The 26,912-nt window shown below is 31.6% G+C and overlaps 1 protein-coding gene and 1 pseudogene across 2 annotated transcripts; both read left to right on the plus strand.

Annotated features, from left to right (window-relative positions):
* Positions 1-1,008: 1,008 nt before the first annotated feature.
* LOC130935028 (tyrosine--tRNA ligase, chloroplastic/mitochondrial-like) lies at positions 1,009-6,308 on the plus strand. Of its 2 annotated transcripts, XM_057864571.1 has the most exons (3): positions 1,009-3,350; positions 5,557-5,837; positions 6,094-6,308. In XM_057864571.1, the coding sequence occupies exon 1, from the start codon at positions 1,074-1,076 to the stop codon at positions 2,586-2,588; it is 1,515 nt and encodes a 504-aa protein (XP_057720554.1). In that variant the 5' UTR covers positions 1,009-1,073; the 3' UTR covers positions 2,589-3,350; positions 5,557-5,837; positions 6,094-6,308. The 2 variants fall into 2 exon arrangements, with proteins under 2 accessions (XP_057720554.1, XP_057720553.1); XM_057864570.1 differs by having other exon boundaries at positions 1,009-5,837.
* On the plus strand, positions 6,141-6,949 carry LOC130935029 (U-box domain-containing protein 4-like; annotated as a pseudogene).
* The last annotated feature ends 19,963 nt before the right edge of the window (positions 6,950-26,912 follow it).

The raw sequence follows: 26,912 nt of genomic DNA on the forward strand, positions 1-26,912 counted from the left end.
AAAATAACATTATGAAAATCTACTATACATATAAAAAAAAGTATAAAATTATGCAAATTTCATGAGTAAAACATTATTTTTCAATTTGAGTAAGAGATTATCGATATAGAGAAAAGCAAAATAAAGAATATGAGATTGAAAATTTTAAATTTTTCTAACACAACACATGATATAAGAGACCTTTCGAAACACTAACTGAATTTTACTTTGGCTTCGGGTCAAGTACCTGTTTCAATTTATAACCAAAGCAAACATAATGTACTCAACAAAATAAATTATTTATTTTTTATAATAGCAAAATAAAATTAAAATAGAACATATATAGGTTTTTAGTGATATATTTTTTTGTTCGTCATAGACAAACAACTAAACTTAGATATTTCTATTCCATTCAAACAAATAATAAAATACAGAATTTATCCAATTTCAGTACATAAAAAAAAGTTAATAATTTTAGCAAAAATTGCATGGCGAATGACAAAAGTGAATTTATAGAGAACTTAAAGACGGAAAGGAACTCATGAGAAGAGCTCCAATAATAACAAAAGCATTTGTGCAAAAAAACATGAAATAGATATAAACAAAAAAATTTACTAGAAAAAAAAAAGAAGAAGCACAACTGTAATAAAAATGATGAAAAAAGAGAAAATATCATGTAAAAAAAAAGACAAAAAAAGAGAATAATATGATAATTTATCATTTTAAATCTTATTTATTGATATTTTTTAATATAATATCTATTTATTCCTTCTTACTAATTTTGATATAATTAGTCCTTTATGATCTTTGGCACTAATTTTTTTTGGCCAATTCTATATTATTTTTTGTTTGGTATTTAATTTTTGTTTAAATTATTTTTTATAATAATTTTAAAATATTAAAATTTTTTTAACTTTTATATTTTTAAATTTAAAATTAATTATTTAACCTATTTTAACAATTAGATAATATCTTTCGGATACAGTGACAAACACCATTTTTTTTTCATTAATTATGTGAATTATCCCATTAATATTGTTATGGAAGGAAGATAGAGAGATAGAGGAAGCAAGGAAAGGCAGAGAGAAGCAGCAATGGCTTACATCTCTGCTTCGACAAGAACCATCCTCTTCTTGTCTCGCTCAACCACGAAACTCTCCCTTTTCCCTTTCAAACCCTCTTTCTCTTCTTCTTCTTCTTCTTCTTCTTCTTCTTCTTCTTCTTCTTCTTCTTCTTCTTCTTACCCTTCCCTCACTCTCCATTTCACCACAACCAAATGCACTCTCCAACACCAACCTCAAACTCTGCTTCGCCGCAACATCATCGAAGTCCTCGAAGAGCGCGGCCTCCTCGACTCCACCACCAACGACTCCGCCCTCAGATCCTCCGCCGCCGCTAATTCCCCGCCTTTGAAGGTCTACTGCGGCTTCGACCCTACTGCAGAGAGCCTCCACCTCGGCAACCTCCTCGGAATCATCGTCCTCTCCTGGTTCCGCCGCTGCGGCCACCAACCCGTTGCCCTCATCGGCGGCGCCACTGCCCGCGTCGGCGACCCCTCCGGCAAGTCACTGGAGCGGCCAGAGCTCGACGTTGCCACACTAGAGAGGAACACGGCAGGTATATCCCAAACTATCAAACAAATTCTAGGTCGCTCTCTGAATTCGAACTTGGAAGGTTCTAAGGTTGTGATTTTGAATAACTATGACTGGTGGAAAGAGTTTAGTTTGTTAGAATTTTTGAAGAAAGTTGGTAAGTATGCTAGGGTTGGGTCTATGATAGCTAAGGAGAGTGTTAGGAAGAGATTGGAATCTGAACAAGGAATGAGTTATACTGAACTCACCTACCAGTTGTTGCAGGGATATGATTTCTTGTACTTGTTTCAGAATGAGGGTGTGAATGTTCAGATTGGGGGGAGTGATCAGTGGGGGAATATAACTGCTGGGACTGAGTTGATTCGGAAGATCTTGCAGGTCGAGGGCGCTTATGGACTTACATTCCCTCTTTTGTTGAAGAGTGATGGTACTAAGTTTGGAAAATCGGAGGATGGCGCGATTTGGCTTTCACCTGCCATGTTGTCACCTTACAAATTTTATCAGTATTTTTTCACGGTTCCAGATGCAGATGTTATTAGGTTTTTGAAGATTCTCACGTTTTTGGATATTGAGGAGATAGCTGCATTGGAAGGGGAGATGAAGAAACCGGGTTATGTGCCTAATACTGCTCAGCGCAGACTTGCTGAGGAAGTTACAAGGTTTGTTCACGGAGATGAGGGTTTGACTGAGGCACTTAAGGCTACAGAAGCATTGCGGCCTGGATCTGAGACAAAGTTGGACTGGAAAACTATCGAGGGAATAGCTGAGGGTGTACCATCTTGTTCTTTGGCTTATGACAGTGTTTTGAACTTGTCATTGGTAGATCTTTCGGTCTCTTCTGGTTTGTTTGAGAGCAAATCTGCCGCGCGCCGGTTGTTGAAGCAAGGGGGTCTTTACTTGAACAATAACAGAGTGGATAGTGAAAATAAGAGGATCGAGGAAGCAGATATAGTGGATGGGAAAGTTCTCCTTTTATCTGCTGGCAAAAAGAATAAGGTGCTCGTCAGAATAGCATGACAGGGAATTCTTAGATAGCTGAATATTCTTTGATGACTATTTATAATTGCAGTTTTGTTGTCTTCTTATGATACATTTGATTTTTGCTGCTAAAGAATAAGTATCTTTATCGGTTTTGGCGTGTGATGGATTTTCTAATATGGTTTTCTAGCACGCTGTTTTAATTTTTCTTTTCTATTAGTGGTAAAATGTAAAAGCAATGCAGATGTGCATTCATTTTTTGGGGTATCTAACATTGCAATTGTAAACTTTTGAGTATAGTGCCTCTTGATCTTAGAATACAACAACAGCTGCCACGGTTAAGCATTTCAGCCTTTTCTTGGCTAGAGAATATTGAAGTAAATACATTGAGTAGTTATTTTTTAGTATTTTCCTATAGTATTCAGCATAAGTTAATCAACTCAGAAGATATTTGCAGTTTTGAACGTTACTCCTCTGTTGGCATATTTCAAGTCTTGCCACATAACTGGCAGTGTTTATTGTAGTTAAATAGTGGTTGAACAAATTGGAGTTTTGTTCGCCTTCCATTTGCTCGACCTATTGATGTGAATTTATATGCCCATGGAGAATCATTATACTGATGACTGATCCTTTTAGAGAGAAAAAAAGAAAATGTTCTCACCTAGCCCTGCCTAAAACCAACAACTTCTGGTTTCTAGGCTTGTTACCGATATAGAACCTGTTGTGGTTTGTTTGGGGATCTGAGACGTCATTGAAGAAAAAACTGGACGAGGATATTCTAATGGTATTGTCTCTGTTAAGGTATGCTTTCTTTACCTATCCTTGAATAGCATTACTAGTTCTATCAGTATCATCCATCCTCATGTTGAATGGTTGGTTTGTCATTTGTTCTAAGGGCATACAACTAGGTATTTCTGACTTCTGCTAGTAACAATTTTCATTGAATCTTGAAAAGGAAAACTCAACAAAAATGCTTTGCTTTCATTGGTTTAGATGTCTCTGATTTTTCCCCATTGAGTATAAGACCTCAGCTGACCCCACCTAGTGGGATAAGGCTTTGTTGTTGTTGTTGTTGAGTATAAGAACTCACTTTAAGATAAAAATAAAAAAATAAAAAATCCCTAGTATCATATCAGAGTGGCCACTTTCTAGGGTATCCCCTTTACCTTTTCTTTGTTGTCCATTAATTACATTCATCCAATTGAATCTAGAAATAACCATTAAACATATGCATTCTGAAATATAGAGCTTATTTTCCATTTCGATCTGCACTTAGGAAATGGTGTTGAGGAGTAATTCTTAAAAGTGAGCAAGGTATGAACCAGAAACTTTTGCCTGGATACTTTGTATGCTAATATTTTAGTAGCAAATCCCTTCCTTTAGTTTTGTACCTTGTTCAATAATTTTACATGTGCTTTTCATGATTTTCTCTATTTGGAGTCTAGTGAGAAGAAAAATTATTATTTTGATAAGGATGGTCCTGGACTCCTGATCACTCTCTAGCTGAATTCCCTGTTCACGCTAATTTTTCTCATCAGAAATTCACAAAGCACATACTGGTTTTGGTGCCTGGTCCAATAAGGAAACAGATTTTTTAGCAATGTTGTCACTAGCAGACCATATCAATCCTATTTTAGTACTTCTTTTATTATAATTACATTTAATTAATAGTACATGAATTGATTTGGAATGACCAAAATACTAAAGATTTGATTTTCTTGTTTTGTATTTTTGCATCAATTTTTGATAAGAAAAACAAAAAAGGGCATTTGCAAATTAATGTTGCTAGTATGAACATTTATGTTGAATGCCTGCGTCTTGGAGGGGGGAAAAAGTGAAAAGTAGTTGAGAGACTGAAGCATAAGCTATGCTGAAATGAACATTGATTAGGAAGTTGGTTGTGAAGTTGGACATTGTTATCTCCTTTGTAAGTCTTGATTGCCAATGTTTGAATGCAATAAGAAACTATGTTTTCATTTGTATTTATTTCCTGTATGTGTATATCAATTTCATCCTATCAATATAAACTAGTCTCTGTTGATACAGCTTTTACACATGGAATTCATGCATTCTTTATCTACTTTCTTTCCACTCAACAGGCATTTGGCTCTGAAATATTATTGGTGCTTAGTAAAATATTTCTTTATCTACTTTCATTCCACTCAACATGGCATTTGGCCCTGAAATATTTTTAGTGCTTAATAAAATATCGCATTCTGTTTTGGAATTTGACCTTGAAAATAACTAAGATCAAGGATTGTAAATTATAAACAAACAACAACAAAGCCTTGTCCCATTAGGCAGGTTCAGCAGTAGTAGCTGGAAAATGTAGTGTATATTTCGGAACTTTACTGAATAATTCCTAATCGTGGTGCTAATTATATGTTGAAACTTCTGGGCTTATATTCTCCGGTACTGATTATTCATCATTTCTTTGCTTCATCCAATATTTCCGGTAATCCGCATGTTATTTCTGTTATACTTCCCAATGTTGTTTAAATCATTTGAAAGTTCTAATTTTGCTACTTTATTCAGTTGTATGTATTGGTGTTGTTTGATTGGTTGTGTGTCCCTTTGATGATCCTGCTTGGTGTATTGTAGTGTTTTCTTTTTCTTGATTCTCAAATGAAAAATGAAAGCTTGACAATTTTCCTTTCTCAATTAGCTGTTAAGGTCTAGTTTGATATGATAAACATAGTTGAATCTGTTTTTACTCTTTGTTGAGTTGAGTTCAGCTTAATTATGTTATGCTTGGTTGCCAATGATTACGTAGCTGGTTTCAAGTCTGGATAATCAAGGAGGATTTTAGATGAGATTGGAGGAGGATAAGTTATCAGAGAGAAAGTAGCAATAGCACATGTTGAAGAAAAATATGTTGTTCAGATGGTTTTATGTATTTTCTTGGAGTAGAAACAAAATGATAAATTTCCCTCCAGAAAATGTTAATTTTTTGTTGCACATATTTCAAAACTGATGCAAGTGTTTTATTTTTTGTTTCTTAATACAGGTATTATGGACATATCTTTGTTAAATATGCTCTCCAATGGCATATCCTCATTTTTGCATCCATCATTTTCTGGAAATATGAACTCAAAACCTGTATCAATGTATTGCCAAAGTGCAGAGCAGACACTTAAGTTGTTGAAGCCAATTATCGACACAAGTGTTCATTCTGATATATCTGGTGATGAAGAGCTTAGAAAGTTATTTGAGGAACTTGGTCAGTCTGTTGATGAGTTGAGGGAGCTTTTCGAGAATTGGCATCCACTATCCAGTAAATTTTACTTTGTAAGTCCTCATTAAATCCCTTAATTCACAGATAGAGAAGAGATATTTATTTTAAGGTGTGATCTTCGGTTTTGAAGTAATCTATTTTACTCTCTAAGCCTTCCCTATCCCTCCAAAATTAAATTTTAGAACTCATAAAATAAGCTGAGCTTATATTTGCAGTGATTGATGAGTACTAACTGCTTTCTTGTATAGTTTTCCTGTTAAGTATGTGTTGATAGCTAGAGTTGAGTCTATATGGTTCAATATTTTGCAGAAGCTGAAGGCTTCACAGCAATGTCTACCTGATGTTTGGGGTATGATATGACATCAATCATTAAGGAAGCTATAAATGAACAACTGGAAGGCGAAGGACTAAGTTCTGAGATTCTAGCAAATATTGCCGAGATCCTCGACTTAAGGTCTAATCAAGATGGTCTAATCAAGATGTTTTGATTGAAGCTGTGGCCCTTGAAAGGTTGAAGAAGAATGCTGAACAAACTGAAAACATTGCAGAAGCTGAGTATATTGATCGAATGATCTCTGTTGTGACTCAAATGCATGAGCGAATCATCATTCTCAAGCAAGCTCAGAGCTCTATCCTGGATTCGGTACCTGCTGATTTTTGCTGTCCTCTCTCTTTGGAATAATTGATGACAGATCCAGTCATTGTGTCATCCGGGCAAACCTATGAGCGAGCTTTCATCAAGGACTGGATTGATCTTGGGCTCATGGTTTGTCCAAAGACTCGTCAGACTCTGGTTCATTCCAATCTAATACCTAACTACACTGTAAAAGCATTAATTGTTAATTGGTGCGAAACAATCAATGTGACACTAGTTGATCCAGTAAAGTCCACAAACATAAATCAACTCTCTCTCCATGGATCTATCGAGTCCGGTTCGACCGAGGAATCAACTGTTAGAACTTCTTTCAGTGCAAACCACCAAGTGGAAACATCACCATTGCATCCTATTTCAACTCCAGAAGATTCCTTTAGTGGCGTGGATAATGCACAGCATGTGGATCCTGTAAGAATATCATTTGCTAGCTCAGATGAAGAAAGTGTGGATTTAGTTTCCCAATCATCAACTTCACCATCTAGAAGGGAAGCTTCAATCTCAAAACCATAAAAGAACTGATTCTGATTCCAGTGAACACTAGTGAAAATTTTCATCAAGGCATACAGGGTGATAGCAACAATCCAAGAAAACTCTGTTACAGCACTTCTTAACTTATCAATCAATGACAACAACAAAGACAGGTGGTTGAGGATAACAAGATCAGGATAGGGAGGGCCGGGGCTATTAAACCTCTGGTTGAGTTATTAAGTAATGAAAGATGCTTCCACTGCTTTATTTCACGAAAACAGGGATTGAATTGATGGACCCTGCAGCCGGAATGGTCGATAAGGCTGTGGCTGTTCTAGCAAATCTGGCCACAATACCGGAAGGAAGAACTGCGATTGGGCAGCAAGGTGGCATTCCTCTTCTGGTTGAGGTTGTTGAGTTGGGTTCTACTAGAGGAAAGGAGAATGCAGCAGCAGCTCTTCTACATTTAAACATGGTACTCCCAGAAGGAGCTGTTCCACCATTAGTAGCTTTATCACCATCAGGCACCGCAAGGGCTAAAGAGAAGTTTTCTCTTTATCTTCTTTGTTTTGTTACAAAATGTGGTGACTGAGATTTGGTTCTGTTTAGGCCCTGTCTCTTCTGAATCATTTTAGAGATCCAAGGCATGGTGGTGCTGTGAGGGGCTGATTCTGTTACCAACTTCTTCTACCATCCAAAAGGTTTTGAATTGACTCTTAAAGAATGTTGCTAATTTATATATTTTCAATTTCTTGTAAAGAGAATAAACATGGATTATATGTATCCTCTTGTAAACAAACCTTACAAATGATACATGTAAATCTTCCTTGTTACAAAAACATCATGTCTAGCTTTTGTTGCTGACTTGTACAAGTTGTTCAATGACATTCAGTTATGTATTAACTTCAAATTCAGTTAGATAGGGATCTGATCTATCCGGACCTTCTCGTCATCCTTCGATTTCAAAGGGGCAAGGAAGCGATCTTGAAGTTCTGAAAAAATTGTTGCCTTGATATCAGCAATAGAAACTAGAAAGCACTTTATACTTAGAAATAATTGAAAGTACTGGCAGGGAGCCAATACATGTTGTATTAAATATTTCTTGATTCCCTATTGTTTGTATTCATTTTTCAATATTTGTATCAGTATAGGTGAAGCTTCACACTAAGTAGCTAAATAATCGTTATGTTATTTTTCTACAATTCCTAAACCCCAAACTCAAACCATAAATTCTAAACCCCAAACTCTAACCCCAAATCCTAACCCTCAACTCTCAATCCTAACCCCCAAATCCATAAACTCCAAACCCTAAATCCCAAAGGCTAAATCTTAAATTCTAAATCATAAGCCCTAAATCAGAAACCATAAACCTCCAACCATAAACTCTAAAATCTAAACCCTAAACTATAAATCTCAAACCCTAAATCCTTAATCCTAAACCCCAAATTCTAAACCACAAGTCTAACCCCCAAACCCTAAACTCCCAACCCTAAACCCCAAACCATAAATCCTAAACCCTAACCCATAAATTCTAAATTCCAAACCCTAAACCACAAATCCAACCCCCAATCCCCAAAACCTAAATCCTAAACTCCAAATCCCAAATTCTAAACCACAAACTTCAAATCTCAAACCCCAAATCCTAAACCACCAACCCTAATCCTTAAACCCTATACCCCCAATCCTAAACCCTAACGGACAAACACTGGACGGTTAGTTAAAGTATTTAATTTGGCGATTATTAACCATAAGACTATTGACTATTAAAGGTTTATCGTATAATGAATATACAACAAGTTTACTAACAACTACACTTTATGTTGTTTTCTATAAATTTTTTTTTTTGAAAAATGATATTAATTTATTGTTTTAGAGCCAATAGGCAGTAGCATCGCACATTAACGAATTCCACCATTTCTATTATTTAATTCCATGTTATTCTTACACTTTCATTATTTCATATTGTTTTTATTCGGAATGTTAATGGGCATTTAAGGGTCATTGCACTGTCATATCGTTCACTACATTCATTCCCTAATTATCTTGGGTTTTGCTACTTTAATTTCAACCGTGACAATGAAATTTATGATTTAATTTTGGTAATGAAATGAATGGCTGCCAATTGGCCATGTCATCGATCAACGGTGCAGGGCATATCCGACGATTAAGGCTTCGTTTGGTTACTGTCTTTAGAATATATAGACACAGACATAACTATACTAAAAAACATAGACATAGATAGACATAAATTTGTTAACATGTTTGGTATCAATGTACAAGACATAACAATTTAATTCAAATGTCCATTTTATCCTTATTAACTCTCTACTATCATCTTCCACCAACATTAACGCTGCCGCCACCATAGCTTTCTACCACCATCACTGCAATTTTTTAATTTCATCGCAAAATACTATCTTCAACTTTTATTTATTCATCAGCTCAGCAATTCAATATTTTCATAAAAAAAAATTGAAACAGGTTGAAATAAATAAAAAAAATGAGAAGACAAATCTCAAAAATGGTCGACTACTATTTTGGGCTTTCTTGATTTTTTTCGTCTTTTTTAATGAAATTGATTCAAGTAATAGTGGAGACGAACAGATCTGAGCAACACCTGATGAATATAGACAAATAAATCTGACCGAAGAAGATAACCCATGGTGATTATACGTGCCACTGTGTGAAGAGAGAAAGAGAGAAGAGGAGGAAGAAAAAAGAAGGGGTGTCAATGGTAGCAGCCCATGGCAGCGGTATCGAGGGGCAAAACAATGGAAGGAGAAACAGAGTGATGAGTGTGGCGATACGAAAAGAGAGAGAGAAGGAGATGAGAAAGAGAGGAGAGGCAATGGCTATGGGGATGGTATGGAGGAGGGACACAGCCATGGAAGAAGGAGGATGGAGGAAGAGACGTGGAAGTTGGAAGAATTTTGGGGTTAGAAAAGAATAGAGAAGATAATAAAAGAGAAAAAGGAGAATTAAGGTTAGATTAATTAGGGATATAGTTGGAATTTAAAAAAAAAGAAGGGATAAAAATGTAAAATTTTGTGTCTTATAAATTGTGTCTCAATATCTCAACTCAATGGAAAAATACTAAAAATATGTATTTTGTGTATACTTGTGTACCACCGTGTCTATCATAAATTTGTGTCTCAACAAACAAACGATGGACATGTGCCACCGTATCTATGTTTTTAGTGTTCTAGAACACCAACCAAACGCACGCTAAGTGCTCATGTATTTTAGACCTCAAATTTTTATCATTTTATAATTAATAGAATATTTAACAAATTAAAGCACACAAAGACGAATATTCCTCTAATCACACATGACGCGACTGAAATGACGACCCTTTTTCCTCAGCCTCACTAGATTAATGATAATAATAAAAGATAACAAAGATAACAGATGTGATAGATTGTGTTATTAGATTATTTTATTATTCTAGAGAGTAATGTGATAGTTGATTTATGTTGTTGATGACTATGTCAAAAATGATATAAAAGTTGTTTCGATTTATATTTTGTTCTGACAATTATACGCTTCATTCTCTGTGTTGAGCTTGTTCTTTCTTACAAAAAAAAGAGTAAAATCTGTTTAAGCTATATATGATCATTCAGTGATAGATCTAGAAAATCTTAATAATAGATAGGGGCGAAATATATATAACATGATAATAATTTTTATAATAAAAATATTACGTTTACATAAAAAATTAGCTATTAAATTATCTACTATAAATTTGTGTATAAATATATATATCATTTAACTTATTTTTAATGTGTATTTTGTATTTCAAAATTTGTATTTTAAGATTTATTCTGTACAAGTAATTATTTTATGTATACATAACATAATTGTTGTTATAATTATATTTTGTTGTTGTAAAATATGATTAGATTTCAAAATATATAATTACAAATTAAAATACTAAAATAGTAATTTAAATAATAACATATAATTTAAATTTAAATTTTTTATATTTCATCTTTTAAAACCTTGACAATATAATTAAAATGTCTTTTTTTTTGTATATGTCGTTAAACAATCATTTAAAACTCAACTTTCATATAATTAGCTCTTGATGATATTTATAGTTGAAAAAGTTCATTTAATTAGTATAGTTATTATGAAAAAAACTAAAGCTAATTTTAAAAGAAAAAATATAAATGGATAGATAATATTCTTTCGAGTCGGTTTCTAAAAAAGAACATTAATTTTATTTAAATTTAAAACTTGATCATTATAAATTTATAATTGACATCTAATATAAAATTCTCAAATTGATTCTCAAATATTAAAAGTTGAATAAAAAATTATTATGAGATTAAATTTAATAATTTAATAAAAACAAATAAATATTATCATTATATATTTTTCAATAAAATTTTAAATGGTAGTAGAAACGCTTACCCCGCACCCTCGAGAGGGGATCCGCCCCTTAATTTCATTGTTTAAATTTGCGTACAACATATAATTACGGATCAAGCGGCAAACTTTTTGCTTGAAAATATACTTAAAAAAAATAAAGATTCGTCACCAAAAGTAGTCAGAATTCTAGCTATTTCAAACACTCAAAGCCGCGTGTCCTTCTTAGCTAAGATTGTAAAAATATAATAATAACAGTGTGTTATTATATTTTGATTTAGAGGGGAATAGATTCGACTAAATTCAATGGATTTACTCACCTTTGCATCACTATGATACTATAATTATACCGATGAATTAATGATTTTGTTTTAAATACTGACAAGCCCATGATCTATATATTGTAAGTTTCAGTTACTATATTATATTGGAAAAGTATAGGAAAATAATTTTTTTATAAGCCAACATAATCCAACTCTATTATCATTTAAATTTTATAAATAAATAAAATTTTAAAAATTAAAATTTAAAATTCAAAGAAAATTATTTTTATATTTATTCTAATCACATTTATAATACACAGTAAAAATAATTTATAAAAAATCTAATCTCTTTCCATTCATTTAAAAACAGTCAAATCTCTCCCTCTACAAATTCGCTGTCTCTACGTATTTTCGACGCTGTTGCTCATCGACCACAGTCGCATTTTTTTTATCACGTTGCGCGACCTCTGCCACGCATCTCATTGTCATCCTTCTTTCGTCGACGCCGTCGCCCATCGTCCCGACGCATCTGTAACGCCGCAGCCCTCATCCATTGCGACGTAGTCACCTCCAGTCCTCTATTCGCGACGCGTGATCAACTATTCCGATCCATGACGGCTCCTCCACTAGCGATGCGTGGCCTTCGTGGCTTCCTCCTCGCAACGCGCCACCACGAGTCTCCCACCGTACATGCAACACCGTCTAAGATGTCGTCGCCGGTCATGCACCCTGACCCTACGACTCTTCTTCTTCTCCTTTTCTATTTGGTTTTGAATGATTCTTTTAACTAGTTTTTTTATGATTCTTTTTATTAGTTTTGGATGATTCTTTTTTCTATGTTTTGTATATTTTTTTTCTTAGGATTTGGATTTCCTATGTTCGGTATGTTTTTTTAAGATTTGGATAATTTTAGTGTTTTTTTGGAGTTTGGACTTTTTTTTAAAAGAGAAATTAAAATTTGCATAATAAATAATAAAAGATGAATTAAAATAAAAAAATAATTAATAATTAATAATTTTATATTTTTTTAAAAATAAACTTTAAATAATTAATAATTAATGATAATTAATTAATATAAAATATAATTTAAATATATTTGTTAGTTTATTGTTGGTTATACCCTATTAATTTTTTAGCGAAATTGTATTATGTTATGTTACCACTAAGATTGTAATGTTTTAGAATAGTTTTTTTCTGTTACTATTTCTAGTAATATAGTGTAGTCGTGTGTCATATGGTTCGCATGCACAACCTTTTTCTTTAATTAGTTCTATTGCTTAAAATTATTATAGGTTAGTTCTGTTGCGTACTATAATATAAACGATATATAAATAACGTTTCATAATACGTTTGCATACGTAATACATGCAATTGCATAGGTATTTTATCTTATTTATACTATAAATAAAATATATTCAATCTCAATTTATTTAGTTGTGCTGGTAGTCAAATTTTTAAGGGAGCTCTGATGTAGTTTATTAAGGTGAGAATTTTGGTTGTTATAGCAATATCCCAAAATTTTTTTGTCGTGTATAAATGAGATAAAAGAAGATACAAATTCATAATTACTTTACAAATTATTTATTTCGATAAATAAAAAAATTAAATTATTTATTTAAAAAAATCTAAAGATGGAAGTTGACATATTTACATGTAAAATGTGAAAAATGAGTATGTATTTAGTAGTAATTTTTAGCGTTTTAAAATTTTATTAGTGGATATATAATTACATTTAAAATCATTTTCGCATAGAATACGTAATTTTGTCTTATATTTTTTGGTAAAAAAAATGAATTTAATTTTGGACATGTTAAAAATAAATATAGTAATTTATACAATCATCCAATATATCAATGCATTTAAATGATTTTTTAAATAGTAAAATTATAAATTAATTATTTTTGTTAATGTGAACTAAATAAAATATAATACATAATTGATTGTCTATATATATTAATAATATATAAAAATTAAATTCACAAAAAATATATATTTAGTAAGATGATAACAAAGATAAACTTAAAAATAATATTAAAATATTATTAATTCATTTTAGAATAATAAATTAAATATTTTTTTTAAAATAAATCTTATAATTAAACGTGAAGGACAATGAACAGGAATTATGGTTTCGAATCGCAGTAATATTACAGTTGTATGTGATCAGCACTATATACAATTCCGTCAAACCGTAATTTTTCCGTTTCACATTATATATATGACTATTGACTACAACGTAATTTTTCTTTTAGTTTACTTTATACTAAATTCCTTCTTTTTATTTTTCACTAATAATAAAAGATTAAATTTTAATTTTTTTTGTCGTAAAAATTCTGATATTATATTGAGTTTATCTATTTTTTGCTTTAAAGGCATATGTTAAATTTATAAATTAAATTTTTTTTTATTAAAAATATAAAAAATTTAATAAGTTGTTGGTAATTCTTAGTTTTTTTAATCCAAGACCATCTATGTTAAAGAATTAAAAAAGAGAGTTAAAAGTGTGGAAGCGTACCTAAATTTGTGAGTAAAATCGAAAAAGTTTGGTTGTTTGATCTTTTTCAATCAAAGTCTTTTGTATCTCTAATAAGGTTGAATTGTAACTTTTTTGGATGAAAAAAAAAAAAACTACAGAAATAGCTTTAATGTGTGAGGAATCAAAAACAGTGAAGTTACTATTTATATTTGAGTATACTATTCATTAATTAAACCCTAAATCCCAAATAAAATAATATCTCTAATTTTATTCTCATTTAATTTTAAATTAAAAATAATAATAACTTATTTAATTAAGTATTTATAACAATAAATGAAATCACCGTTATATAAATCATTTAATGTAAAATAGCTTAATTTATTATTATACCTAATATATGTATTGTTCATAAACAAATTAAAAAATAATTTTCTAACAAAATTTTTTAATACATTTATTTTATATTTATTAAATAAAAATATTTAAAACTTTTTAATAATGATAAATTTATTATGTTAGCTAAGCCATATTATGTTATCAAATTATGTATCCTAAACATTTAAGATGATTGTGGATTATTGGATCTAATTTATAATACTTGGACTAAGTGGCGGAGTTTAAAACAAAATTTTGGAACTATATTTAACATAAAAATTTAATAATAATATTTATATCAAAATAAAATTTACAATTATAATTATTTTTTAAATTTGTTACTAATAAGATAATAAATAAATAATTTTACAGATAAAAAATATAAAATAATTTATAATGATACTTTTCGAATTTTTAGTGACTTAAATAAAAAGTACTATTTGTTGAATAGAAAATTACAAATAAAAAAGTAAAATAACATATTTTTTAAAAAAAATATTTTAAATATAATAAAATATTTAAATTAATTAAACTATTTTTTATTTTTTAAAAAAATACTATTATTTTTTTTTTTATAAAAAATTTGAGAGACCATCCCCTCCTATTGTCTCAATTAAACTCCCCCTCCCTACTCGGACCGGATCATTTGTTCCATGATCAGTGGACAGCTTTTATAGAAGAAGACATGGATACGCTCCTTGATATGACTCTCAATGTTACTTCTCAAGAGTGCAACCTCTTCCTCATTTAATTTGTTCTTTTCTGTGGAGATTAGAAGACAACTCATGTTGATTAGATTGTTATTATTTTCTTAATTATCCAGTAATCTTCACTAATATTTACTTTTATATATAATGATTGAATCTCTAGCTAATTATTTGATGTGTATATAACTATATATATACATATAATAACGACATGGGAACTAAAGGTCTATATGAATGTAACTTTAATTTAATTTATAATTATTATTATATTGGCCTATGTGCATGTGCGTGTGGACAGATACACCCACATCATATATAGAATAAATTTCTCTTTTATGATTTATGTCTAAATCACTAAATCATATTTTGTAAAGTCTGTATTATGAAAAACACTAAATCATATTTATTTATTTATTTATTTTTGCAAATTGAATGTGTTTCTTTTAGAATTTTAGGGGAAAAAAAGGACTCCACTTTACTTATTTAATAATTGTTTCTGCCTTTTTTTTCTTCCAATATTCCAATTAAAAAAATTCATTTTAAGGTTCTTTAATTTTTGTAACTATCATAGGATAGAAATATAGAGGCAAATTCAGATAGAGAAATTTATGTAAAAAAATAAACATAAAAAATAGATAAAATAAACATAAAAAAATAGACAAAAAAAATTTATCTAATAATTCGTTAAGTGCCGTCAAATGGTAACAATATTCTGTTAGAATTTTTTATCTTTAACAGAATTTTTGTGCCATCAAGATCAACGTTTTAAAAATTTTCTCACGTCAATCATCAACAATTCTCTACTACATCAATAACTCAAAACCTTCTACAAGTTTACGTTCTTCTATCACACAAGAGCATGGAGGCTAAGAGGGAAAACAAACAAAAAAAGTTACCGGAGAACGAAGATAATAGTGAGGGTTTGATACCATTGAAGGAAGAAGATATAAGGAGAAGAATTTCGAACTGTATTAACAGTCTAATTGATAAACTGTTCGCTGATAAAAAATTCTCTACGGAGACAATGGAGAAAACATTGCAGGCAATATGGGAACGTTCAGAGGGTTTTAAAGTTACAGAGATAGGACACAACCAATTTCACTTTTTCTTTGATAGAGAATGGGATGCGATGAGAGTGGAGAAGGGTTTACCGTGGTTAATTCAAGGATTACGCACTTCACGTCCAATGGTGGAAGGAGGGGATGAGGGTTGATGAACAGAGAATTAGTATCATCGTGATATGGGCTCAAATTTTGGGGTGTTCCTGAAGCCTTTAAAACCTTAGAAGTGGCTCATAAACTGGGAGGAGGATTGGGTAAAGTGATAGATGCAGAATTTTTTTTTTATGTTAAAGGACGAAAAACCAAAATAATAAAGACAAAAGTTGAAATAAGAGGAGAGCAAATTGTCAGAGACATTCTCAATATGATTGGTCTAGATAAAAACAAAGTAGAGATGGTGGTACAATATGAGAGGTTGGGCACAATCTATACCTAGTGTGCACGAATAGGTCATGATCATAAATTATGTCCCAAGTTCATGGAATATGCTAAGGAGGAGAGAGTTAATGAACATAAAATAAGAGAATGGGTGAGAGCCGATCAGTTTTTGAACAAGGATGGAAGTGAAGGAGAAAGACAAACCCGAGAAACAAAAAAAGAGTTAGTGAAGGGAGTAGTAGGGAATGGAGTACGAATAAAAAATGACCAAAATAAAGGAAAAGAGCTAGATATAGGTAAAGAAAATGCTACACAATTCAGTCCAATTTAGTCCGGGTTGCAGGACAAGACTATTACCTTAAACGCCTCTAATTCTAGTGGAGTCTTAATAGAGAGCCAAAGAAATAATGTTCCTCCAATTCACTATGGAAGTCAGTTTAAGCACCTAAAACATTCAGCTAGGAAGAATACTGAAGTTGCTGAATCGGTGAGTGGAGTTAAAAGGAGAGCAAAGAAAACAACAGAGAAATTGTATATGGAAGTGGAGAGGGTGGAGGGTGCCAGCCATTCAATGGCACCCCAGCACCATGAGAATCCTTTCATGGAACTGTCGGGATTTGGAGACACTCTTGACAGTCCATAATGTTAAATGGATGTGTCAATCCCACTCCCCGAGTTGATTTTTTTTAAGTGAAACTAAAAACCAAACTCGACTTGTTGAACAAAAACTCAGATCATGTGGATTCACAAATTTTACTATTGTTAATTCAAGTGGTCTATCGGGAGGTATAACTCTGACAAAGAAAGACTTTATTGAGGTAAGAATAATTGCTCAAAATTCTTTTTCAGTGATTGCTACATATTTCCTTCGGCCATAGACTCCTCGAGCTCTGTATATTTTTTCCGAACCTTGGTCAGCTCGTCCACGAGATTGATCCTCTCCCTGAAGACACAGGTGTAGCTCTCCTCAGCCTTCTTTTTCAAACCCTCCGACATAGCCAGGGCTGCCTCCACCTGTTTAGTTTTAGCCCGAGTTTTATCCAAGTCGGATAATAATGCATCCCTCTCCTCCTCAAACTCCCTCTTTGCCTCCTTCAGAGAAGCCACCTTAGCCTGTGAAGCCACCAAGGAACTGTGGGTAGCATTAAGGGGATTCTTTTCCAACTCCCTGGCCAAGGCCCAACAAACGTCCGCTATCTGAATTCCACCTCGGGGTAGGAGCTGGAGATGGTTTTTGATGGACACATCATCCATATTAATGTGGCTATGATGGAGAATATGTTTTTCACTCCAAGCAAGTCCGTCAAAGCTCTTGTCGTATATGCTCTCCAACTCAGCAGTCTTTTATCTTTTAGCATTCGGTTTAGAGGAAGAAGGAAGAGGAAGGACTGCGGCACTGTCCAAGGTGGAAAAAGGGAGGAATTGGCCGAGATGCTGGGACGAGTCTAACCTTTCGAGAGGTTGACGAGCTCGAGTCCAACTTTGAGGGTGAAGACCGGCAGTAGTGTCACCAGTTTTCTTTAATTATGTGCCTCGGGCAAGCGACTTAGGAGCCACTCTTTCTGCAACACCCAAATAAAGACACCTTAGTTGTCAACACAACCTTACAACCGAAATTTTTAAGAAAAAGGAAGGATGGCTTCCTAGCTCAATTTGGAGTTGACTGGGATCCCCTAAAAATTTTTTGGTGTCCAAATAAGGAGTCCGGCCCCAACACTCGTGAAACAGGCCAACTACGCTCTCCTCAAGATTGTCTAAATCATCTATATTATACTTAACTGTTACAGGTTTCTCTTCCCAGCACAAAGAAAAACATGGTTCTTTGTTCTCGTCAAGGAAGAAAGGTTGGGCATTCTCAATGGCTCGGATTTTGAAAAAATAGTTCTTGAAATCATGAAACGACTCATCGAAGATAGCAAAAACTTTCCTCCCCTGGACAGCTTGGAAAGAAATCCAACCTAGTTTTTTAGAAGAACTAAAAGATCTGGTTAACACAAAGAGGTAAAAGAAAACTTTAAGGGAAGGTCGGATATCCAGTTCTTGACAAAGAAGCTGGTATTTTTTTCAGAAAATCTCACGAATTAGGGTGTAGTTGGGTAGAAGCGATGTTGTAAGCCCAGAGGACATTAATTTCAAAATTGAAAAAAGGTAGTCTAACATCTAGCTTAGTGAAAAAGCAATCATAAGCATAAAAGAAAGGGCGTTCCGACCTATCAAGTAGGGGAAAACACACCCTCTCCTTGGGATCAGCAACAATTATTTCATAGTTTCTCTCATCCTTCCGGTTTCACACAACCTATCGTACCTACGAAAGGTCTCGGCATACTCTCTATCAATAACAGGGAGGGGAGTAAGAATAGATATATCTACTGAGGTCAAGTAAGATGGAACTTTGCTCGACATATTGTGAATTACAGATCAAGACGTAAAAGCTATACCTACAAAATAAAGAAATCAGCACAAAAGAAGTCGGACATTAAACAAAGGAAGTCAGGTTTTTATCAGCAGAACAAAAAATACGATTTTAAAAATGATTTTTCAACAAAGATACTCAAGATACCGAAATGGCATCACTTTTGAATAAGCAAAAGCGACACCATTTGGGGACAATGCAATTATAGTACACAGCAACAATCTCAAACAACGACAGTTTCAAATAGCTTCAAGACACAACAGTAGCGAAGAAAATGCAAAAGTCTCCGTCACCAACAACATTTCAAATCACAATTCAAAGTATCATTCAAAGAAAGGAAATACAAGTATTATCCAGAGCAAATCGAAAATAGAAAACAAGAAAAAGCACCAACCTTGGTGAAATGCAAATGGAGAAGGGCACGTCAAACGGATAAAAACACGAACGATCCCCTCCCAAAGTACGAACAAAACCTTCTAAAAGCTTCAAGAAAGAGAAATCTTGAACCCTGGCATTTATAAGAAACAGAAAAGGAAGAAAAGGGAACGCATGAGCATTTATAAGATACAAGGGGCAAAAAAGAAATTTTGCACCCCTCTTTAAGTGCCGCACACAAAACCCAAGGAAACTGCCACGTAACGTACGCCATTTCATTAAAATGATGTAACGTTCTAAAATTTTTCAAAACACGTCGAGTATCCGACCTCTTGAAAGCGCGTACCCGATGAAGAAAACTAGAACCACAAATGCTTGAACCCGACTCCATGAAAAGTCCGAGTTCGAACAGGGACACTGTTCATACCTTGGTCCAAAACATAAAGTAATGCCCAATAAGATAAATGCCCACCAAAAAGGTGGATCCTCTCTACTTGCCTGACCTCATAAGAGGTCGAGTACGACGTCAAAAAAAATCGACTCTGCTTATCTAAATAAGCAACCGAACCCTAAAGTATCTCCTACTATCTCTTTACTCTATCTAGAAGGAAGATCTCCAAAAATTCCCAAGATAAAGGGAACGATCATCTACTAATAAAGGTGGAACTACTCCAAAAGGTGGTTACTTCTCCTACTATAAATACACTGACATCTCTCGGTATATTCAACTCTCAATCTACTAAAAACATGCTCAAAGTCCTTACTAACTTAAGTATCGGAATCTTTTGCAAGTACCACCCCTCATCTCCTCACGAGAAACTTGGACGGCGTCATCTTATTATCAGCCCAAGTCGGATGTTACCTCAGAAAAAATCTAGACTTTATGTTCAAGCTCAAATCATCGTTTCAACTAATCCTCCAAACAAATATTTTATAAACAAAAAATTATTGAATTAGATATTTTATATTCATCTAAAAAAACAAAAATACAAGATAGAACAAAACAAAAAATCTTATCTTTATTGTTTCTATTTTAAAACCGTTATTATCAACCACAACGTACGAGACAAAATCAAGGATACTCCAAGTTAAACGCCCCTAGAGAAAGCAAAAATCTTAATATTCTTATTGGGTAAAACTTTCAGTAGATTCTTTAATTCGAAAACATTAAGTAAAAACGGTCAGCAGAAAATTTATTTATATGTTCATTCTAAAATAAAAGTTGTGATGACGAAAAATCATATCATTCTCATTTCTCAATTTCACAATAATAAATTGTTCTAAAGGCAGTGTAACAAATTAAAATGGAGGCCGAAATTAAATATCATATCATATCATACTCAATTTCACAATAATAATTGACAGACGAATTTATACTATATGATCAGGCCCACGGTGTTGGTTGGTGTGCCATCGCATCAAAATCAAATAATTCATATCAACGAAAATTCAAGGAAACCCTAAAAGTTGATTATGTGTTAGGGATCATTTTAACCAATATTGGATTTCAATTGATTGTGGGTCTTTTGATTTATTAAATTTGGTTGAATAAATAATTTGGACTCAACTACTGATCTAAATTAGATTTTTTTAAATCTACATAACTAGATTATTATACATTTGATGCTCTAAATTTCTAATATTTGACGACCTATTAATTATTTAATTTTAACATCAACATATTAGTGTAAACATATCTATAAAAATTAATTAATTAGACACCAAAAAAATTTCTATTAAAATTAATTGAATCTAACTCATCACTTTAAAAAATAGTTTGAAATCATTGAGAGATACTTTTTACTTACAAATATTTTTAAAAATTATATCTTTAAAAAATATGAAATTTGATATCTTAATAAATGTTAGTGTGTAGATGTTAAATTTTTTCTATATGTATAATTAAACAGGTGTCAAGATTTTAGAGTGTTGTAGCATATAAATTACTACCGTGTTTTTTTTTTTTTTTGTGACAATTGACAAATTACTACCGTGATTGATGTATTTTAAAAGTCACACTCACACATTCATATTTTTTTCGAGTAAACAAGTGACATATACTTCTTTATTACTTATTCTCTTTATTATCTATTATTTTGCTGTATATTTAGAGTCATTAATATTTTTTTTTAAAATTAATTTCAGTCTCTCTCAAATCAAATCTTTAACATCTCTCAATCACATTATTATCCATTAAATGTAATAATTCTCTGTAAAAATTATAGAAGTTAAATTAAAAATTTTTAACTTTTACTATACAACTTATATTTTACATATAAACTATTAAAAAATAAAAAATAAAATATAAAATATAAACAAAAATTTAATTTTTTTAAAAAATAATTATTAACTCATCATATTAAAATCAATAAATAAGCATACATATGAATATTAAATAAAAATAATAAAATAATTAAAATCATAACCTACTAGTGCACATATGAGATAATTTGAAAAATACCATAAGACGTATAGTTTAAAATTTGATAATATTAATTATAAAAATTTATTAATTATAGATATCATAGATATGAAATTATGAATATTATGAGTACAAATTATGGATGTTATTAATATAAAATTATGGATATTATGTGCAAGAATTTATGGATGTTATGAGTAAATTTATCAGTTGAATAAATTAATTTATGAATTTGACATTTTTTTAAATTCAATTATGATAAAATTTAAAAATATTTGTGTTAATTTTATAGTTACTTATGCAATAATTAAAAAATAATACGTGTATGGATGTAATATCTAATAAACATGAATTTAATTTTTAGATGTTAGTTGTATGTAATTATGAATGTTATGTATATGAACGTATGAATGTTATGTGTATGAACATAGTAGTATAATATAATTATAAATACACATAAAAATCAGTTTATTACCATACCTCATCAAAACTAGTTTGATTTTTTATATTCTCAAAAATATTGGTTGACGGACAACAACCTCGTTGAGTGTGTCCATCTGTTGTTCAAATTATTCATCAGCACATTCTACCATAGGTACCGTATTAAGGTCGAATTCAATTGCCATACTATTTGCAATGATAAAGATGACTTCTTGTAAAATTTTTTGGCCTATTCTAAATTTCTAATTGTACTTACAATGGTATTATAGTTGTAAATTTTGAATGAAAATAATTGAATTAACGGAAACAAAACCATATTAGGGTAGCTTTCAGCTTTTGTATCTCCATTGAATGATGATAAATAACTTAATAAAAATAAAAAATCAATTACAATTAACTCATTTAATACAAATTATCATTATTGTTTTTTATAATTATTATATTATTAGTCTTTATTGTATTCTTAAATATAAAAATCAAATCATAAAAAGAAATATTAAGTATTGATTACAAGAATGTTAGTAAGGAATATGATATTATAATTAATGTCATTAATAAATGAGACTGATAAGAATATGATAAGTGGATTGATATGATAAGTGGATTAATAGGAGAGTGAGATAAAAAATAAAACTATTATTAAGTTATATAAATAAATTAAATTATAAAAAATTTTGGCTAATTATGACTAAAAAATTTTTGTTACCAAACTTTTTTCTTTCTTTTTATAGTAATAAGACTCACACATTTTTCAAAATTTTTTTTCTTGGCCCATATTTAATTTTGCTTATTGTTAATCAATTTGCTAACGAAAATTAATTACTAAGATTAATAGAAAAAATAAATGTTTCTAAATTTTATTTATGTTTTTTTATTGTCGTTATTTTTTATTTCTCTAGTAATTAATTAATAAAAACATTTCTCGAAGCAAATTCATTTGCTAAAGACACAAATAATGAAATCACTCTTAAAAGTTAAAACTTATATAATTTCTAACAAAAATAGCTAATTAAACATTTTAATTAAAAATAATTAAAATTATGTCTGGAAATTCTCTACTAAATCACTTTATACTATTTTGAAATGGATAATAAAATTACATAAAAAGATGAAAATAAATAAATAATATATATATATATATATATGTATATATATATATAAATATATTATCTTAACTAGTTTAAAAAAACTATTTAATACTTTATATATTATCTGAACTAACTTTTAATAAAAACTAAAAATACTAATGACTTCATTCATATTTGACAAGTTAAATAAACTTGTCTTTAGCAATTAGCTATTATTATTATTATTATTATTATTATTATTATTATTATTATTATTATTATTATTACAGAAAACTAATATTAATATCGACATATATATTAAACTGATACTTAAAGAAAGAATAAATTTAGATTTACTACATGATAATAAATTACAACATTAAAGAAGACGTATGACATCTTTTCATAATTATCTAATTAAAATATGTTAAATTACTCAAAAATCTTTATTATTAAATAACTAATTAACTAACATTATAAACATCTACATGTCCTGATTATTAGATTTTTTATTTAAATAAATATATTTATGACAAAAATAAATAATTTTAAAATTTATTAACAAAATTCATTTTTCAACCTTATCTTGTTTACAGGGTAAACGAGATAATTTTGAACGTATCTCATTTACACTGTAAACAAGACAAGACACGTGCGCGTAACACGTGTATATCTCGTTTATAGTAGATACGTGTTAAATTAATGCGTTTACAGTATAAACGAGATACAATATGATAAATCTTCAACAGTTATAAAAGGATGTGGAATCTTTGGCATTCTCCACAAACATTTTATATCTTCTTCACTCCCGTTTTCTCACAAAAAGAAGGAAAAAATGTCCAGTAATGGCGGATATGTAGTTGTGTGTGTTTACCCCAATTGTCATATGAGAAACGGCAACAACGAGGTGATATTTGAGTGTGAGAATCCGTTACTGTTGCGTATTCGGTGTGTAAGTTCGTTGTCTGAGTTGAAGAGTTTGATATTGAGCAACCTTGGTGGCACAGGAACGAGAGAGGTCGGAAGCGTGGGGTATAGGTTGTTAGCACCGCTGGGTAATGGAGTTTTCTGGTTTTCACTATTTAGGCTCCTGGGGGACGAGCATGTGCAACTCATGTTTGACATCTATGGGAGAATCGTGGCAGAACAAGTGATGGAGCTATCAGCTGAGGTTGGAGATGTTGGTGGTGGTGGTTCTGTATACTCGACTTATGTGCAGGACGACCGACCTCTCGCACCACCACTAAATCATGTCGCCATTCTAGTGGAAGACATGGAGGTGGGTGAGGAAGACTCCGACGAAGAGTACGTTGCCGATAGTGTAACAACCGCGACTAATTAACCATTTAATTAAATAATTAATATTGCCCAAAATAGGATCTGAAATTTTAGAATATGAATTAGAAAATTTAAATATGATTTTTGGATTCAGTAGATTTTTCTGAGATGGAAAACGTAATTTTTGCAAAAAAACCGAATAAAATCGCAAACCAGCAAATGAACCGGTCGAACCAGTTTAAGTTTGTCCGGTACTGTCAGAGAACGATTAAAAACAGTAGAAAACCTTAGAAAAATAATTAAAGTCGAAAACCGGGTATTAATTTTAAATGTTTGGCTCAAAATTGGGCCAAACGGACCAAAAATACTAACGGTTAAACTAGACCCAAGTTGGGCCCAAACCCAACATATAAATACTCTCATTAAAGGCTATTTTAGCCATTAACTCAAAAATCACAGCTGCATGAGTTGAGAGAGAAGAGAGGAATAATATTATTCACTTTTTCATTCTTTTACTCATAACTTGAGTTACAGTGCTTTGATTCGCGAACGGTTTGAGGCCACGCGAAGCTCTCGCCAAGTCCATCATTTCTATCTAGGTATCTTGGTAAGCTTCTAAAAAATATCTACGCAGTTTTTAGCCATTGTGAATTTCAAAATTTTAGGTTTGGTTTTTGAGAAATTTTTGTGATTTTTGGTGTTTAGGTACATTCTAATACTTTGTTGCTATTGGGTTTTGTCCTTAAAACTGTTGGGTAAGGTAAGGATATCTTAAACCCTTATGGATTTGTGATTTTGGTAAATCTTAGGTATTAATTATGATGAATTAATTGTGTATAGCTTTGAATTTATGATTATTGGAGTTTTTTTATTTTGTACGGCGGCTTGATTGAACTTAGAAACCTGTGGAAGCTTGGCTGGGGTCAAATTTGGTGTATTGTGCATATTGAGAATCAGTCAAGGTATGATTTTGGTTTTCTCTATGTAATATGTAATATTTATGGACACTTAGACTAGTGGACCTTAGGATAGGATTGGATTGATTGTTGATAATTGTTGAAATGAGGTTGTTGTTTATAAATGGTATTGATTTTGAGTTAATGTTGTATGATGATAAATTATTGATGTTGAGCTATGATTGGTGGTGGATGACTATTATGATAATAAGGGGTGGTAAGTGATGAATTTATGTATGAGAAATCATTGATGTGTGATGTTATTGTATATTGTTTGAAAGAGTTATAGATTGAATGATGATTAGGTGTGGAAAGGATGAAAATGTGAATTGTAGGATGTGGAATGAATTGGAATATATATAAATATAATTTAGATAAATTAGAACTGGTTTGGATGTAGAGCAATTGGCTTTGAATTGAGAGTTTTGGTGAAATTTGAGTTTTAGGTTTTTGGTAAAAACGGATTTTGGGCCAACTTTGAAGGATCATATCTTGAGCTTCAGATTTTAAAATAAATTGAATATTTTTATCACATAAAAGATAATTAAAATAGTTTTAAAACGGTATAGATTTTGTAGAAATCGAAATTTTGTAGAAAAAGATATGATTGATGGAAGTTGGAGTTGAAAATCTGAAATTCTATGATGTTTCTGAATTTGTGATTTCTAGTATGTGTGCCCACGCCCACTATTGTGTACGTGCTCTGAACAGGGGCCAAGTTTTCACTTGTGTGTACACACACCTTTGTGCTTGTGCACACGCACACCTTGTAAATTTTTGAAAATGTGCGTATGCAAACACAACTTGCGAAATTTGTAAGTTATGCGTACGTACAACATCATGCGTATGCATACGTTGGAAAATGCATTCTGTTGAGGGCGTTCACATGTATCCATCCGTGCACACAAAATGAAAAATTTTACTTTGTGTGCATACGCACACCTCTTGCATATGCACACTTTGAGAAAATTCTTTTAGAAGTGCGTACGCACAACCCTATGCATATGCACACTGTCCTGTTTTTCAATAAAAGCCTTGTTTTAACCGTTTTACCTTTCTGGCAAGCTTGTAAACTTCTGTAATGCTTATCTATGTTTCCTTAGCTTGTTTTTAGGCGTTAAACATAGAGAGTGCTCTAAGTGAGTTTAATTAGATATTTTTTGGTAAAAATTTTAGAAAATAGAGTCTTAAATTTTTGGAATACTGATGATGGATAGTTGAATGAAATGGCCGAGTGCTATAATGATGTTTGAGGTGATGGTTGTGGAGTTACGGATTGATAGTGTTTGAGACGAGTCTAGGACTCGGAGTGGAATGATGGCTTTACTGAGTATTGAAAATGATTTTCTGAAACGCCATGCGCTTGGCAAAGACGGTGGTTAATCCCTCTTGTCGAGGTCGCGGCGGCGGCATAAGGACGGTAGT

This window comes from Arachis stenosperma, chromosome 6 (assembly GCF_014773155.1).
Source record: "Arachis stenosperma cultivar V10309 chromosome 6, arast.V10309.gnm1.PFL2, whole genome shotgun sequence".
Taxonomy (NCBI): Eukaryota; Viridiplantae; Streptophyta; class Magnoliopsida; order Fabales; family Fabaceae; genus Arachis; species Arachis stenosperma.

Bases quoted from the DNA above. Each gene is read 5' to 3' on its own strand.
- LOC130935028 (XM_057864570.1), top strand. From the start codon at position 1,074: ATGGCTTACATCTCTGCTTCGACAAGAACCATCCTCTTCTTGTCTCGC.